The 14,028-nt window shown below is 43.4% G+C and overlaps 1 protein-coding gene across 10 annotated transcripts in view; it reads left to right on the forward strand.

The window, feature by feature from the left end:
* KDM5C (lysine demethylase 5C) overlaps positions 1 to 14,028 on the forward strand; it is a 31,101-nt gene that overhangs the window by 6,398 nt on the left and 10,675 nt on the right. For 4 of the 10 annotated variants that reach the window (XM_070291638.1, XM_070291641.1, XM_070291640.1 and 1 more), the window contains exons 3-14: positions 593 to 715; positions 1,008 to 1,178; positions 1,535 to 1,669; positions 2,403 to 2,526; positions 2,633 to 2,814; positions 3,854 to 4,012; positions 5,763 to 5,882; positions 6,009 to 6,167; positions 6,799 to 6,980; positions 7,067 to 7,229; positions 13,125 to 13,244; positions 13,356 to 13,550. In XM_070291638.1, the coding sequence (XP_070147739.1) occupies positions 593 to 715; positions 1,008 to 1,178; positions 1,535 to 1,669; positions 2,403 to 2,526; positions 2,633 to 2,814; positions 3,854 to 4,012; positions 5,763 to 5,882; positions 6,009 to 6,167; positions 6,799 to 6,980; positions 7,067 to 7,229; positions 13,125 to 13,244; positions 13,356 to 13,550 (1,833 nt within the window). The remainder of the gene's footprint in view (positions 1 to 592; positions 716 to 1,007; positions 1,179 to 1,534; positions 1,670 to 2,402; positions 2,527 to 2,632; positions 2,815 to 3,853; positions 4,013 to 5,762; positions 5,883 to 6,008; positions 6,168 to 6,798; positions 6,981 to 7,066; positions 7,230 to 13,124; positions 13,245 to 13,355; positions 13,551 to 14,028) is intronic. The other 6 variants (XM_070291644.1, XM_070291645.1, XM_070291647.1 and 3 more) reach the window with 3 other exon arrangements.

Consider the following 14,028-nt stretch of genomic DNA (forward strand, 5'->3'; position numbering starts at 1 on the left):
GTGGACGGGGCAGTTGTTTTATTTCCCTCCTAATCAGAAAACAGGGATCCAGAGAGTAGAACTGATTTACTCAAAACTACCCACTCCAGTATTCTTGCTTGGAGAATCCCAGGGACGGCGGAGCATGGTGGGCTGCCGTCTATGGGGTCGCACAGAGTCGGACACGACTAACGCGACTTAGCAGCAGCAGCATACAGCAGATTATTAGCAGAGGAAGAGCAAAAACTTATTTGACACTCAGATTTCTTGGTACCTGCTGTGTGACTTGAGGAAGCAGAGGCTCTGTAAGAGATGATGATAATCACACAGCCCTGTCAAGGAGACTGAGAAAGAATATATGTAAAGCTTTGGCTGTTGTGACTCAGCCTGCTTTGTTTTGGGACCTTGGGCTTCTCCTGTTGACTGGAAGGTGACAAAGATAACAGAGGTGGGTGAGGTGCTACCTAGAGTTGAGGATCCAGTTCACTGGGAGAGGCCTGCTGCTCTGTAGATGAAGTGGGCTGCTCTGTATCCCTTTTCCTGCCCTAAGATTAGGCCAGAAGATGGTCAGGTAGAGGGGGAGGCCAGCCTCTCTGAGCCATTTCTTCTCCAGGCCCAGACGAGAGTGAAACTGAACTACTTGGATCAGATTGCCAAATTCTGGGAAATCCAGGGCTCTTCCTTAAAGATTCCCAATGTAGAACGGCGGATCTTGGACCTCTACAGCCTCAGCAAAGTAAGAACAGGTTTTTCTCAAACCCCTCCCCACCCCACGCCTTAATATCCTCGGTATTCTGGGGGCCACCTTGGTTTGGATATTGGATCTCTAGGCTACAGTGGAAGGGGCACAGCCTGGTAGCACACAAGCTGTCAGCAGAACTTCTTGGCATCCCTTGGCTACAATTTGAGTCTGAGTGGTGGAGGTAGGAGGGGGTAGCCTCCAATGAAGTAAGGGGATGGAGTTGTCCTCATTGTTCTTTCTGTACCTACACACAGCGAATCATGTCCCTTCCTGCTTGTCCTTACAGATAGTGGTGGAGGAAGGTGGCTATGAAGCCATCTGCAAGGATCGTCGATGGGCTCGGGTGGCCCAGCGCCTCAACTACCCACCAGGCAAAAACATTGGCTCCCTGCTGCGCTCCCACTATGAACGCATCGTTTACCCCTATGAGATGTACCAGTCTGGAGCCAACCTGGTGGTAAGGATGCCAAGCCAGGGTAGGAGTAGGCTTTCCTCTGCCAGATGCAGATTTCCACACTTACTCTTACTGGAACTGGTTCAGTGGAGTGGACTGGACACCTGGAGAGATCTGGAAAGAGATGAAGTCTGATTGTTGGGGAGATGTTTGGAAGGAGGGATGGTATAAGCAAAAGCATGAGAAGTCTTAGAGTGTGTGCTGGTGTCAGTGGTAAAGACCAGTTAGGCAGGGCCTGTTGGCAGGGGAGGGGGGATGAAACCACAACTTTGGTTGCCACTGAGGGAGGGTAGAGGGAAGTCCTTGCTGTTGGGGGCTGGGGCCCCATGCCCTGACCCTTACCCTTCACCTATCCCCAGCAGTGCAACACACGTCCATTTGATAATGAGGAGAAGGACAAGGAATATAAACCTCACAGTATCCCCCTTCGACAGTCTGTGCAGCCCTCCAAGTTCAACAGCTATGGCCGGCGAGCCAAGAGGCTGCAGCCTGATGTGAGTGCTTCCCTACTTTTAACAGAGCTGTAGGGGTGAAGAGTTGTCTCCCTCTGACCAAGACGCTCTTCCCTGTTGTACTCTCCCTTCTCTCGGTTCTCTGAGTTCTGAAAAGTAGTGTGCCTCTTTCTGGCTTCACTCTTGCTCTTCCTCTACTCTCAACTGAGCTTCTGAGCTGGGTTTTGATGTCTTCGCATAACATCTTCCCTGTGTCTGCTGTTCTTGCCTGCCTTGTTGCTTTCCTGACTCACTCTGCTTATAGGAGAAGAACTCTCTTTCTCCTTACACCTATATTCTAGCCTCAGAAAGAAGCTTATGTGCCAGCATTCTTCTGGGCATTGGGGCTACAACAGAAAAGAAGATGGACCCTGTCCCTGGGCTCACCAAAGCATATAATTTACCAGACCATGTTAGTCTCTGCCATTTATTGGTAGTGTCAGATACTTAGATTTCTTTATGTATATCTTTCTCAAGCCCCTTGTAACTGTGAGATAGGAGTTACTATTCTCATTTTACAGTTGGAAAAACTGAGATCCATCTTAATTGCATTCCAGGAGAGGGATGAGGAGGGAGCTCACTCACCCTCAGTCTCCAAAAAGCAATCTAAATTCTTGCCATGGCCCACCTGTGCTTCAGGCCTGACATGAACTAGTCAGGACTATGATATAGTCCAGGCTGTTCTTTTAGGATGGGGCAGCCTGCAATCTTGATTCATTTCCTTCTTTCCTCCTAGCCGGAACCCACAGAGGAAGACATTGAAAAGAATCCTGAGCTAAAGAAGCTTCAGATCTATGGGGCTGGCCCCAAGATGATGGGCCTAGGCCTCATGGCCAAGGATAAGACTCTGCGCAAGAAAGGTGAGGCCTGGCAGGCTGGGGAAGTGTGAAGAATGGCCTCACCTGGGGAGAGGAGGCGGGGCCCTAACTGTTCAGACTTGTACTTTAGAGCCATTCTCTCTCCCAGATAAGGAAGGGCCCGAGTGTCCCCCTACTGTAGTGGTGAAGGAGGAGTCAGGCGGGGACATGAAGGTGGAGTCAACCTCACCCAAGACCTTCCTGGAGAGCAAGGAGGAGCTGAGTCACAGCCCAGAGCCCTGCACCAAGATGACCATGAGGCTCAGGAGGAACCACAGCAATGCCCAGTTTGTAAGGACCCAGCCCTGACTTCCTAATGCTCTGCTTCTCATCCCTTCAACGAGCATTTCCCCAGCATGGCACTGGACCAGGTTGCATTAAACAGAAAAGTGGGCCTGGTGGGCCCTGCCCTCAGGTAGCTCACTTAATTGGGGAAACAAGGCCAGCTCACATGGAACAAAGAACAGGAAAGGGTGATCAAGTGCTGTCAACATGAAGTGCTGGAAGGGTGCAGAGAAGGAGACTCCCTCTCCATTGCTTCAGGATAAAGGCTAAGCTCCTCATTACCATGCATGATCCAGTCGCAGCAGACCTCTAGCCTCATTCCCCAGCACTGCCCACCTTACTTCTCTGCTATAGCCACACTGAACTACTTGTAGGTATGTTTGTTTTCTCCCTGAGACGTGCCATGCTTTCTTGCCCCATCCTTTGCACATGCTGTTTCTTCTGCCTGGAAGAGTTTCCCCCTGTTCTCTGCGCCATTGCCAAATCTCAGTTTGCCTTCAGATTTCAGTTAGTTTCAAGTGTCACCTTTTCAGTGAAGTTCTTGTTCAAGGCTGTTCCTCATCTCCAACTGATTTGTGTGCTTCCTCCTCTAGGTTTCCATAGTACCCTTTTATGGGGAGCTATTGGCAGTTTCTACACTGCCTTTTAATTTTTATGAACTTGTGCTTCTGGACTATTGTATGCCTTTAAAAGGAGGATACCATGTCTTATTTAACACTGTACTGTAGGGTCTGGCATAATGTTGAACACATAAGTGTTCAGTAAATGTTTATTGAATGAATAAAAATGGGGAGTTCAGCACTGAATGATAAAGACTCTTCTCTCACAGCTCTACCAATTAGTTTATTTGGGGAGATTCTTGCTTGCAGTTTAACTCCTGACCTAGCATGACTAACCTGTACAAGGCCATGAATGATCCAGCCATCAAGCACGGTGGGTTTCTAACAGAGATCTCTGTGGACTAGGATACTGTCTGGAGGAGTATTATGTTTGAAAGGCTGGACAGGGCTTGGGTTGATGAACTGTTGCCTCCCTCCCCTGGCAGATTGAGTCATATGTGTGCCGAATGTGTTCCCGAGGGGATGAGGATGACAAGCTCCTGCTGTGTGATGGCTGTGATGACAACTACCACATCTTCTGCTTGTTGCCTCCTTTGCCTGAGATTCCCAAGGGTGTCTGGCGGTGTCCAAAGTGTGTCATGGCGGTAAGGACTTCCCAGCCCCAATCTATGTCTGCCTCATAGGCTGTCCTTGCCTTCCTTCATCTGGTCTTACTGAAAGCAGCCTCCTAGCTCAGCCACAGTCATGTTTTGGGTCCCTGAGGTTGGTCTAGGTTGGGCAGAGCTTTGGGAGAAAGAAGAGGAGGGCATTCAGCCTGTGTTCTCTGGAAGCTCTCAGACCACCTGGGGAGTTGAGGTTCATAATTAGATTGTATATGATGACATATAATCAAATGTTAAATTGTGTGTTAGAAATTCAGATGTAGAAGTTCAGAGGAGAGGAAAGTGACTAAGAGTAGTAATCAGGGAAGGTGTCAGCAATTAGATTTGGAGGACAGGAATATGAAGAAAAAAATGTTCTTTTGATTTCCAAGTTTTTTATTTTTTATTTCTTTTTGAAAACTTGGAAAATAGACAAATTACCTATCATCTTACCACCTAGAGATAACCATTGTTAATAGTCTGGTGTATTTTCTTCTCATCTTTTCGTTGTTGGGTATATATAACTAACAGGTCTGGGATCATACTGTGTACTTTCATTTGTTACTTTATAATCATTTTTCTGTATTATTTATTCATGGGTATGATTTCTTGTAAAGGGTTCATCATGTGGGTATAATATTTATTATTTTCCTTCTGTTGTGATAATTAAATTGGTTTGCCCTGTTGTAGACTTCAGTTACAAGCATTGGGCAGACTTTCTAGACTGGGGGATGAAGGAGTTCAGGAGTAAGGATATGTGGGGATAACATACCTAGTGCAAGAGAGGCAGTGAGGAGAACACCTGAAGCAGCAGTGAGGGCTAAGAGGCCTGGTAAGTCTGCCAGTTTCATTTCATGAGCCTTTTACCTTAATCCAAATTCTGGGTTGCTCGTCTACATCTTTCCCTGGGTTTCTGGGAGAGTAGATGTTGATAGTCTCTCACCCTGTCAGCTGTGGTCATAGAGTCCAGGTATGCATGTGCACGCGGATACACACACATACACACACACGAGGAAAGAGACTGGAGCAGTGTAATGCCTTGGTAGTGGTGGGGATTCCTTTAGGGAGGAGTTTGAATGCCAATAGTATCATAGACAACAAAGATTGTCAGGTCTACTTAGCTCTCTTCTTTAAGTGGTCTTGGGCTGGTAAACCAGGTTGACATTTAGATTTCAGACATGAGCAGAAGGTGCGTCTGCCTCGGGTACATACAACTCTCATCTAAAACCATGAATATAAGTACAAAATGAGTCAGACATATGTCCTGTCTTACGAGACAGTCTAAAGAACAGAAAGTGTGGAGTTTGACACTAAGGGTTGTTGCCTTTGTTTCCCATCCTCCGAGCTACTGGAATATTCAATGTTGTTTTCCCAGGTCTGTAGTTCCAGTCTCGGCATAAAAAAGTTTCTCTAAGCATCCTGTATAAGCTCACATTTTGTCTTGAAAGAAAGATAGTGATGGAAGAGCATGGGGTAGCATATTAAATCAGAGCCCATGGTTTAGATAGTCAAGTCCTGAAGGAAGAGAAGATAAAAGCATGGTAGAAGTGCATGTGAGGAATGAAGAGACTAACTGCACTGAAGTGCTAGGAGAAAAAGATAGAGCTATGATGTGAGACCTGCCTCAGGGGCCTTCAGTACAAACCCAGGGCTGTTCTCCTTCCCGATTTCTACACCATATTCCAGCTCAGCTTTTGGGGATTCTCCACCTCTTTGCCTCTGCCTTGGTGACGTGTTCTCCTTTGGGTTTCAGGAGTGTAAGCGCCCCCCTGAAGCCTTTGGCTTTGAGCAGGCTACCCGGGAATACACTCTGCAGAGCTTTGGCGAGATGGCTGACTCCTTTAAAGCCGATTACTTCAACATGCCAGTACACGTAGGTGATGGAGGGCTGGGGTAGTGTCAGGGCTAGGGTCATAGGCGCCTGATGGTCTATAGCTCACCTGGGTCAGTGGGGCCAGGATGTGATGAGCCACAGTCATCAGCTACCCCTGTTCCTTAGATGGTACCCACAGAACTTGTGGAGAAGGAATTCTGGCGGCTGGTGAATAGCATTGAGGAAGATGTAACTGTTGAGTATGGGGCTGACATCCATTCCAAAGAATTTGGTAGCGGGTTCCCCGTCAGTGACAGTAAGCGGCACCTAACCCCTGAGGAGGAGGTGAGTAGATGATTCATGGTTATATTCAGCTGTGTGACTTAGGCAAGTCCTTCAGTATCGAAAGACTCAGTATCTCTATAGGAAGGGGACTGTTATCCCTGCCGTATGTGTTGCTGTGAGATTTAGATGGGAGGATGTGTGTAAAGAGCACAGCCTAGTATCTTGCATGGCATCTCCAGCCATGAGATTGGCTATTTTTTGTCTGTAGAAAGGGAATAGTATCCATTTCGCAAATTCTATAAGAATTAAATGAGAAGGTATTTGAAGTACCTGTCAGAGTACCTGGCTCATTCATAAGACGTGTTCAGGGACTGGGATTGTTAAGTGCAGGAAATAAAGAGGCCCTAGGCCTGTATCGCAAGAAGGGTACATTTTGGTCCAGAGCAGGGGCTTTTAACTGGCAGGTACTTTGGCAAGTGGGCACATCTGTAAACTTTCCTAAAATTGAAGTAAGGTGAAGTGAATTGAAATTTTTTCTATGCATTTGAGGGAGGCAGGGGGAAGAACATCTGTAGTATTTTTTAGACATTTCAGAAAGGTCTATGACCTCAAAATTAAGGTTCCCTGGGCTAAAGAACTCAGCACCTTAGCAAAACTCTCATCTCTTTTCCACAAATACCTGACCTATCAGGAGTATGCTACGAGTGGTTGGAACCTGAATGTGATGCCAGTGTTGGAACAGTCTGTACTGTGCCACATCAATGCAGATATCTCTGGCATGAAGGTGCCCTGGCTGTATGTGGGCATGGTCTTCTCAGCCTTTTGTTGGCATATTGAGGATCACTGGAGTTACTCCATTAACTACCTCCACTGGTGAGTGGGGTCCTGGGCAGCCAAGGAAGCATTCAGGGTGGGCTCTTTGAGTGCCCACTCTACGTGTCCCCTTTCTTTTTGGCCAGGGGTGAGCCGAAGACCTGGTATGGGGTACCCTCACTTGCAGCAGAACATTTGGAAGAGGTGATGAAGAAGCTGACACCTGAGCTCTTTGATAGCCAGCCTGACCTTCTGCACCAACTTGTTACCCTCATGAATCCCAACACCCTCATGTCCCATGGTGTGCCGGTGAGTGCCTAGGAAATGGGCAAGGAATAGGAATGAGTTAGTGATGTCCCGTATGGTGGTGGTGGTGGTCATTGTCTAGAATATACCCCCATGCCTTTCTCATTCTTATTCTCTCTTAATCAGACTGTAGGTTTGATGGAAATAATAGTGGTTAGAGATACAGTGTGATGGTGAGCCTCCTGGGTCAGATGTTTTGGGGCAACACCTTAAGGGTGGATTCCACCAGTAGAAGAGGGAAATGAAGGAAGGACTGGGCAAGACAAGTCTCCTTACTGTTAAGGGCACACATCATTTTCATTCACCTCCTATTAGTCATAACTTAGTCACATGGCCACATCTAGTTGTGAGAAAAACTAGGAAATCTGATTTTTATTAAGGATGGTCATGTACCAGCTACAAATTGGAGGTCATATTATGGAAGAGGGTGAGAATGGATATAGGGGGACAACTAGCAGTCACTGCTATACTTCCCATATTGTGACCCATCTTGGAGAATTGAGTAGGTCTGTTTAGTTAACAGGTCAGAGTTCTGTGGTGGTAATTACTTTGCAAATACATAAGTGTATCACATCAAAATGTTGTGCACCAACAGGTTATATGTCAGCCATATCTCAATAAAGTTGGTGGGGAGTGGGGGGAATTAACCTAAAAAAAATGCCAATATCTTTCAGCATTTAAAAAAAAAGCTGAACTCAGAATCCTGGCTTGTCCTATTCTCCTTCTCTATAGTTTTCTCTCCCACTCTGGGTACACATCCTGGCTTACCTCTAAGGGGCTTTATATTCCTGGGAATTTCTTTTTTTTTTTTTTTTGGAATTTCTAATGTTGATTAACATCAGCCAGTTTTCTGGTATGGGTCTTAAAATAACCTGATCAGTAGTCCTGTAGGAATAGGATTGAGTACATTTTCCACCTTTGCTTCAGTCTTACTCATTCTGTGGTTATACTTCTCCCTACTCCCTTCAACTCAGCACTCCCCCTACGCACACACCCCCACACCCCAGCCTTAGCTACCCTGCCACTTAGTCTGACATATGGGACATGGTAGACAATCAGTACATACTGAATTAATCTCCTTGAAATTCCTGGTCACCTGAACAGCAGGTCTTTGGACTAGGTCAGTGGTTCTCACCAGAATTTCTTGCCTTCAGCTTGTTTTACTATACTATATAACCTGCAAGTAATACTTTTACACATTTTAGTGGTACTTAACTAAGGATTGAGATACCTAGGGAATTAGAGGAAATGAATTCTGCAACAGTTTAGGTCACCTTCCTCCACTTGAGGGAGGTGGTAGGGGGTTATATTTTCCCTCTCTGCATCACCCCATTTGAAAATGACTGGGCTCAAGGTATGGAAATGATCAAGGGCCCTTCAAGTTATGCTCTTCGCAAGTAGACATTGAGTCTGACCTTTCCTCAGGCTACTTCCTGATTCACAGCATCCTTTCTTTCCCACAGTGTCAAGAATTGTAAGAGTAGGAGAGGATTCTGCTTAAGGATTCAGACAGCTAAAATGCATGCATATATATATAATATATAGCTATTCAATTCTTGGCTCTCGTTTAAAAAAGTCTTATCACAGACTCTTAAACATGTGCTCTTTGCATCCACCTCCACAGCATTTCTCCTGCTCATGGCTCCCCAGCTTCTCTGGCCAGCTCTTGTCTCACCACCTCACCCTCTGTCTGCCCTGCCACTCCTATAGGTAGTTCCCGGCATCTCCAGGCTCTTTAGACTTGGCAGTATCCCCTCCATCCACGACATCTGATTTTTCATATTCACATGTTGGCAAACTGCAATTTAGCCAGCTGGAGCTCCCTCAGCCGTCTTTGACTGCCCCCACTCCTACCTGCCACCACCTTACCCATCTTCCCCTTTGGTGAGAGAAGGCCATTTCTTTTTTTGATAAAAGATATATAGTATAAGTATTTTTATTATAAAAGAAACTGCACCCCCCTTCAAAAAAAAAAAGGAAATACAAAGGTCACCTCTATTTTCCTCCACATTTTGTTGTTTCCACCTGTTTTTTATGTAAATTTTGACATAACAGTAATTAGTGTATGGATTTTTATAATCTCTTTTGTTAAGTTTGATCATCTAGAATGGCATTGTTCAGCTTGATAGCCACTAGCCACATGTGGCTGTTGAGCACTTGAAACATGATTAGTCATAACTGAAATGTATTTAAAGTATAAAGCACATGTTGGATTTCAAGGTGTAATATGAAACAGTTTAAAATATCTCACCAATACTTCTGTATACCAGTTATACTTTAAAATGATATTGTGGATATGTTAAATAAAATATATTAAAGTTAATTTTACTTTTTTAATGTGGCTATTAGAGAATTTGAAAAGTATGTATGTGGCTGGCATATTTCTGTTGGACAGTGCTGGTTTAGAATGATTTTTGCTTCCTCACCATGAACTATTTATACCATCTTTTTTGAAAAACAACTTTATTGCAGTATAATTTACATACCATAAAAATCATGCATTTTAAATGCACGATTCAGTGAATTTACAAAGTTGTGCTACCATTACTATAATCCAGTTTTAAAACATTTCCATCACCCCGAAAGGATCCTGTGTACCCTTTTGCGGTCACTCTCCATTCCAACCCCTAGTCTCAAGCAACCACTAATTGACTGACTCTAAAAATTTGCTTTTTCTAGACAGTTCATATAAATGGAATAATATGTGGTCTTTGTATATCTGGCTTTTCATTTAGCATAATGTTTTTGAGGTTCATCTGTGTTGGAGCTTGTTTCAGAACTTCCTTTTTAAGGTGGACTAATATTATATTGTATGGATATACTAAATTTTGTCTATTCACCAGTTGATGGACTTTGGGGTCATTTTTTTTAACAGCTGCAGAATGTGAGGAAAGCTTTTTAAAAAAAACTATATAGGAAGGAAATAGTAAAGTGACATTGGGAAAATGAGGGTGCAGGAGCATTAGGTTTTATTTCTGGCTCTGCTACTTGAGGCTTTTCTAGGACTCAGTTTTCACATCTATAAAATCAAGGCTGGGACTAGATATTCAACAGATATTGCTAGAACTCCCTGTGTGCAAGGCCTCTGGTCAACACCCTGAAAGCAAATAAACCAATCCCTGCCTTTGGTCGTGTGCAGTTAAGTAGAGGACAGAGATGAGTAAACAACTGGAATAAAATATTATTAGAGGTGTTACAGAAGAACAACAGACTGGGTCATTAGGAAGTTGAGGGAGGGGTCAGGAAAGTATTTGTAGAAATGGTGACACTTTGAAGGAAGAGTAAGAGTTTGTCTGTTGGGGCCATGGCTTTATCATGTAGATATGAGGATTTGAGTGAGGGGTTCTCAGCAGGGACATTACATCATCAGTTTTGCATTTTGGTTGGGGAAGACAATTCTGATTGATAATGGGGGCGAGTGCAGTAGTACAAGCAGTAAATACTGATATTGTCTCTAAGTAGGAGTAGATTTGAAAAGAAAATGTATTGGAGGTGGGAGCTGATACATGACCTGAATAAATTTGGAGATTCAATGCTGATTCTCTCCACATAATCTAGAATCTTAGCAGAGGAATTGTTGTGTTGAAGGGTATAAACCTTTTAGGTTCTTAGTATATATTGGCAATTTTGCTTTCTAGAGAAGTTATTGGACCCCATACCTGCACTGTACTTATTTCACTGTGTCTTCATCAGCGTTAAATGTTCATCTTAAAAAACTTTGTAAGACTTCTTGGTAATGGTGGCAAACTAAACATACACATGGCTACTTCCATTCCTTATTGAAACTTCACTAAAATGACACAAACGGATTTTTTTTAAGGTAAAAAAAATCACAATGATGGGGAAAACAAGAAAAGAGACAATGAAAAAATTCTTGAAACTAAGAAACAAGAAAACTGAAACTTAAGTCAGTACCTGGAACATCTGAGAATCAATCTGAAAGCTGTGGGAACCTCACCCACACTAGGTAGTGGGAAATGTGACCCTCCCTCACTAGCAAAAGGTTGTGAGGTGTACTTTTGAAATTGATCTCTGGATTGAGGTCTTTTAGGTACAGTTGAGGTATAGTGAAACTACTAGAATTCATTGTATACTTACTGAATGTTGAGGTTCCCAGCCATCCTCCTCCACATGACTCTTAGAACACTGGTAGCCAGACCTTTTTTTTTCAGGCACAGAAAATGGGAGAGTTTTCTCTGGGGACTCTTAACTGGCTCAAAAGGAAAGACCTAGAATTTCCCAAACTAAGTGGCTTTACCCTACAGTGAAGCTCACAGTTGACAGACTTCATCTCAGTACTCAGAACTTCTATTCAGTCTTTTCCTTTCTTACTTTTGAATATAAGTAGATAACCGAGAAAACTCTAGAACAAAGTAGAACCAAATGATAAAAAAACAGTTTGAACAGAGGCTAGGCTGGGAGAAGTAAACTTCAAAAAGAAAAGGAAAAGAAACCTCATTAAAACTTTCAGAGATGAGCATATGTTGCAAATGTAAAATAAGAACAAGATGCTATTTTAAAAGAACATGCTAAGAACAGAAAAGAGCTCTTGGAAATTAAAATTAATGATAACAAAAGTGGAAAACTAAAGAAAAAGCATAGAAGATAAACAGTCAAGGATATCTCCCAGAAAATAGAATAAAAAGTTAAAGGTAGAAAAAGCTAGAGAAAATCAGAGAATTTTCTTCTGGTAGTTCAATATTCAATAATTCTCTCTGAAAAGAGAATAAATGAAAACTGAAAGGATCAAATTATTAGTGAAAGTGTTTAAGAAAATTTCCCTCAACTACAAGAGTTTCCAGAATCAAAGGGCCTACCCAGTACATGAATGAGAATAGATCCACACCAGGGTATATCTGGTGAATTTTCATATCAAACACTGGGACCAGAAAACTCGTAACAAGCTTTCTGAGAGAAAACTGGTTTCATTCAAAGCATTACAAATCAGAATGGCTTCAGACTTTCAAAAGCAACATTGGAATCCAGAACACTAGAAACATGCCTTCAAAATGGTTTTCAACTTAGAATTTTATATGTGCAGTCAAATTATCAAGTGTGAGGGTAGAATAGGGATATTTTTCTAAATTCTTCCCACTGTTTCTCAGGAAGCTGTTGGATGATGTGCTTAATTAAGCACAGCAAAGGAACAGACCAAGAAAGAGGAAGACATGGGATCTAGGAAACAAGAATCTGTCATGGGAGAGTGAAAATCCAGGGAGGGCAGCTGGTCCCAATTGTAACAGATCATAAGGCTCTATGAGAGATTGCTACAAAAGGTGAAAAGTGATAGTTTTACATTTGTCAAAAAGGTTGGGATTAAATTACTAATACATGCATAGAAAACTAAGCAGATTGAGAAATAGAAGGCTATTTTTAATATAGTCTTGAGGCGTGATATTTAGAATTGTTAAGGTGAATGCCAAAATAATCAGAAGAGGTGAAAACCAATGGCTGTAGGAAATGGAGAAATGGCAGGGCCTGCTGATTTTATAGCAGATCTTGTAGAACCACTTGGTGTGAAACTGCTTACATGACTGGTAACAAAAATTGTTACTGAGAAAGGAATGGCCAGCTTAATGGAAAGTAATATTTTGAATTTTTATAAAAATTATTAAGTTGAAATATTTTGGTATATTTCCTGCTTTTGACTCAAATTCTCTTTTTTAAAATTAATTTAATTGGAGGCTAATTACTTTACAATATTTCCAGTTGTCACAAATCAAAACCTTGAGAACGGAGACCAGTGGTCCTCTCTGTTGGAGTTGGAGTGTCTGGGAATCTGTTGTCAGACTGTTCCCTGAGACTTTCCTTCCTCTCTTTGAGGACTCTGCACTTAGATGAGGTTTCTGTAGACTATGGAAAACTTTTATCTCAGCGATCTTGGCTTTTCTTCCTCAGGTTGTCCGCACAAACCAGTGTGCAGGAGAATTCGTCATTACCTTCCCTCGTGCTTACCACAGTGGCTTTAACCAAGGCTACAACTTTGCCGAGGCTGTCAACTTTTGCACTGCTGACTGGGTGAGTCTGGAGTGTGATGACGGGTGGCAAGGAGAAGCAGGAGGGTGGTAGGGAAGCTGAGGCACCATTGCCTCCAGACTTGGCTATACTCAACCTTGAACCTGACCACAGCTGCCAGCTGGGCGCCAGTGCATTGAGCACTACCGCCGACTCCGAAGATATTGTGTCTTCTCCCATGAGGAGCTCATCTGCAAGATGGCTGCTTGTCCAGAGAAGCTGGACCTGAACCTAGCAGCAGCTGTGCATAAGGAGATGTTCATCATGGTGCAGGAGGAGCGGCGTCTACGAAAGGCCCTGTTGGAGAAGGTGGGTGGTGGGGAGAGTGCACAGGATTGGGTACCCTAGTCTGGCAGAGATAGGGAGTGGAAGAAATAGGAGTAGGCACCATTCTTGGAAAGTACTGAAAAGAACTAGACACATCTAAGTTGGAAACTACATTCCATTCTTTGCCATTTACTAATAACTGTTGGCAAGTTAATTTACTTGACTGAGCATCAGCATCCCCCTCTGAAAAAGAATGGAATTATAATAGTGCTTATCTTTTTGGATAGTTGAGTGGATTTAAGATGTTAAGTGGGCTTCCCAAATGGCTCAGATGTTGAAGTGTCTTTCTGCAATGAGGGAGACCCAGGTTCGATCCCTGGGTCAGGAAGATCCCCTGGAGAAGGAAATGGCAACCCACTCTAGTACTCTTGCCTGGAAAATTCCATGGATGGAGGAGCCTGGTAGGTTATAGTCTATGGTGTCGCAAAGAGTCGGACATGACTGAGCGACTTTACTTTCA

This window comes from Ovis canadensis, chromosome X (assembly GCF_042477335.2).
Source record: "Ovis canadensis isolate MfBH-ARS-UI-01 breed Bighorn chromosome X, ARS-UI_OviCan_v2, whole genome shotgun sequence".
Lineage (NCBI taxonomy): Eukaryota > Metazoa > Chordata > Mammalia > Artiodactyla > Bovidae > Ovis > Ovis canadensis.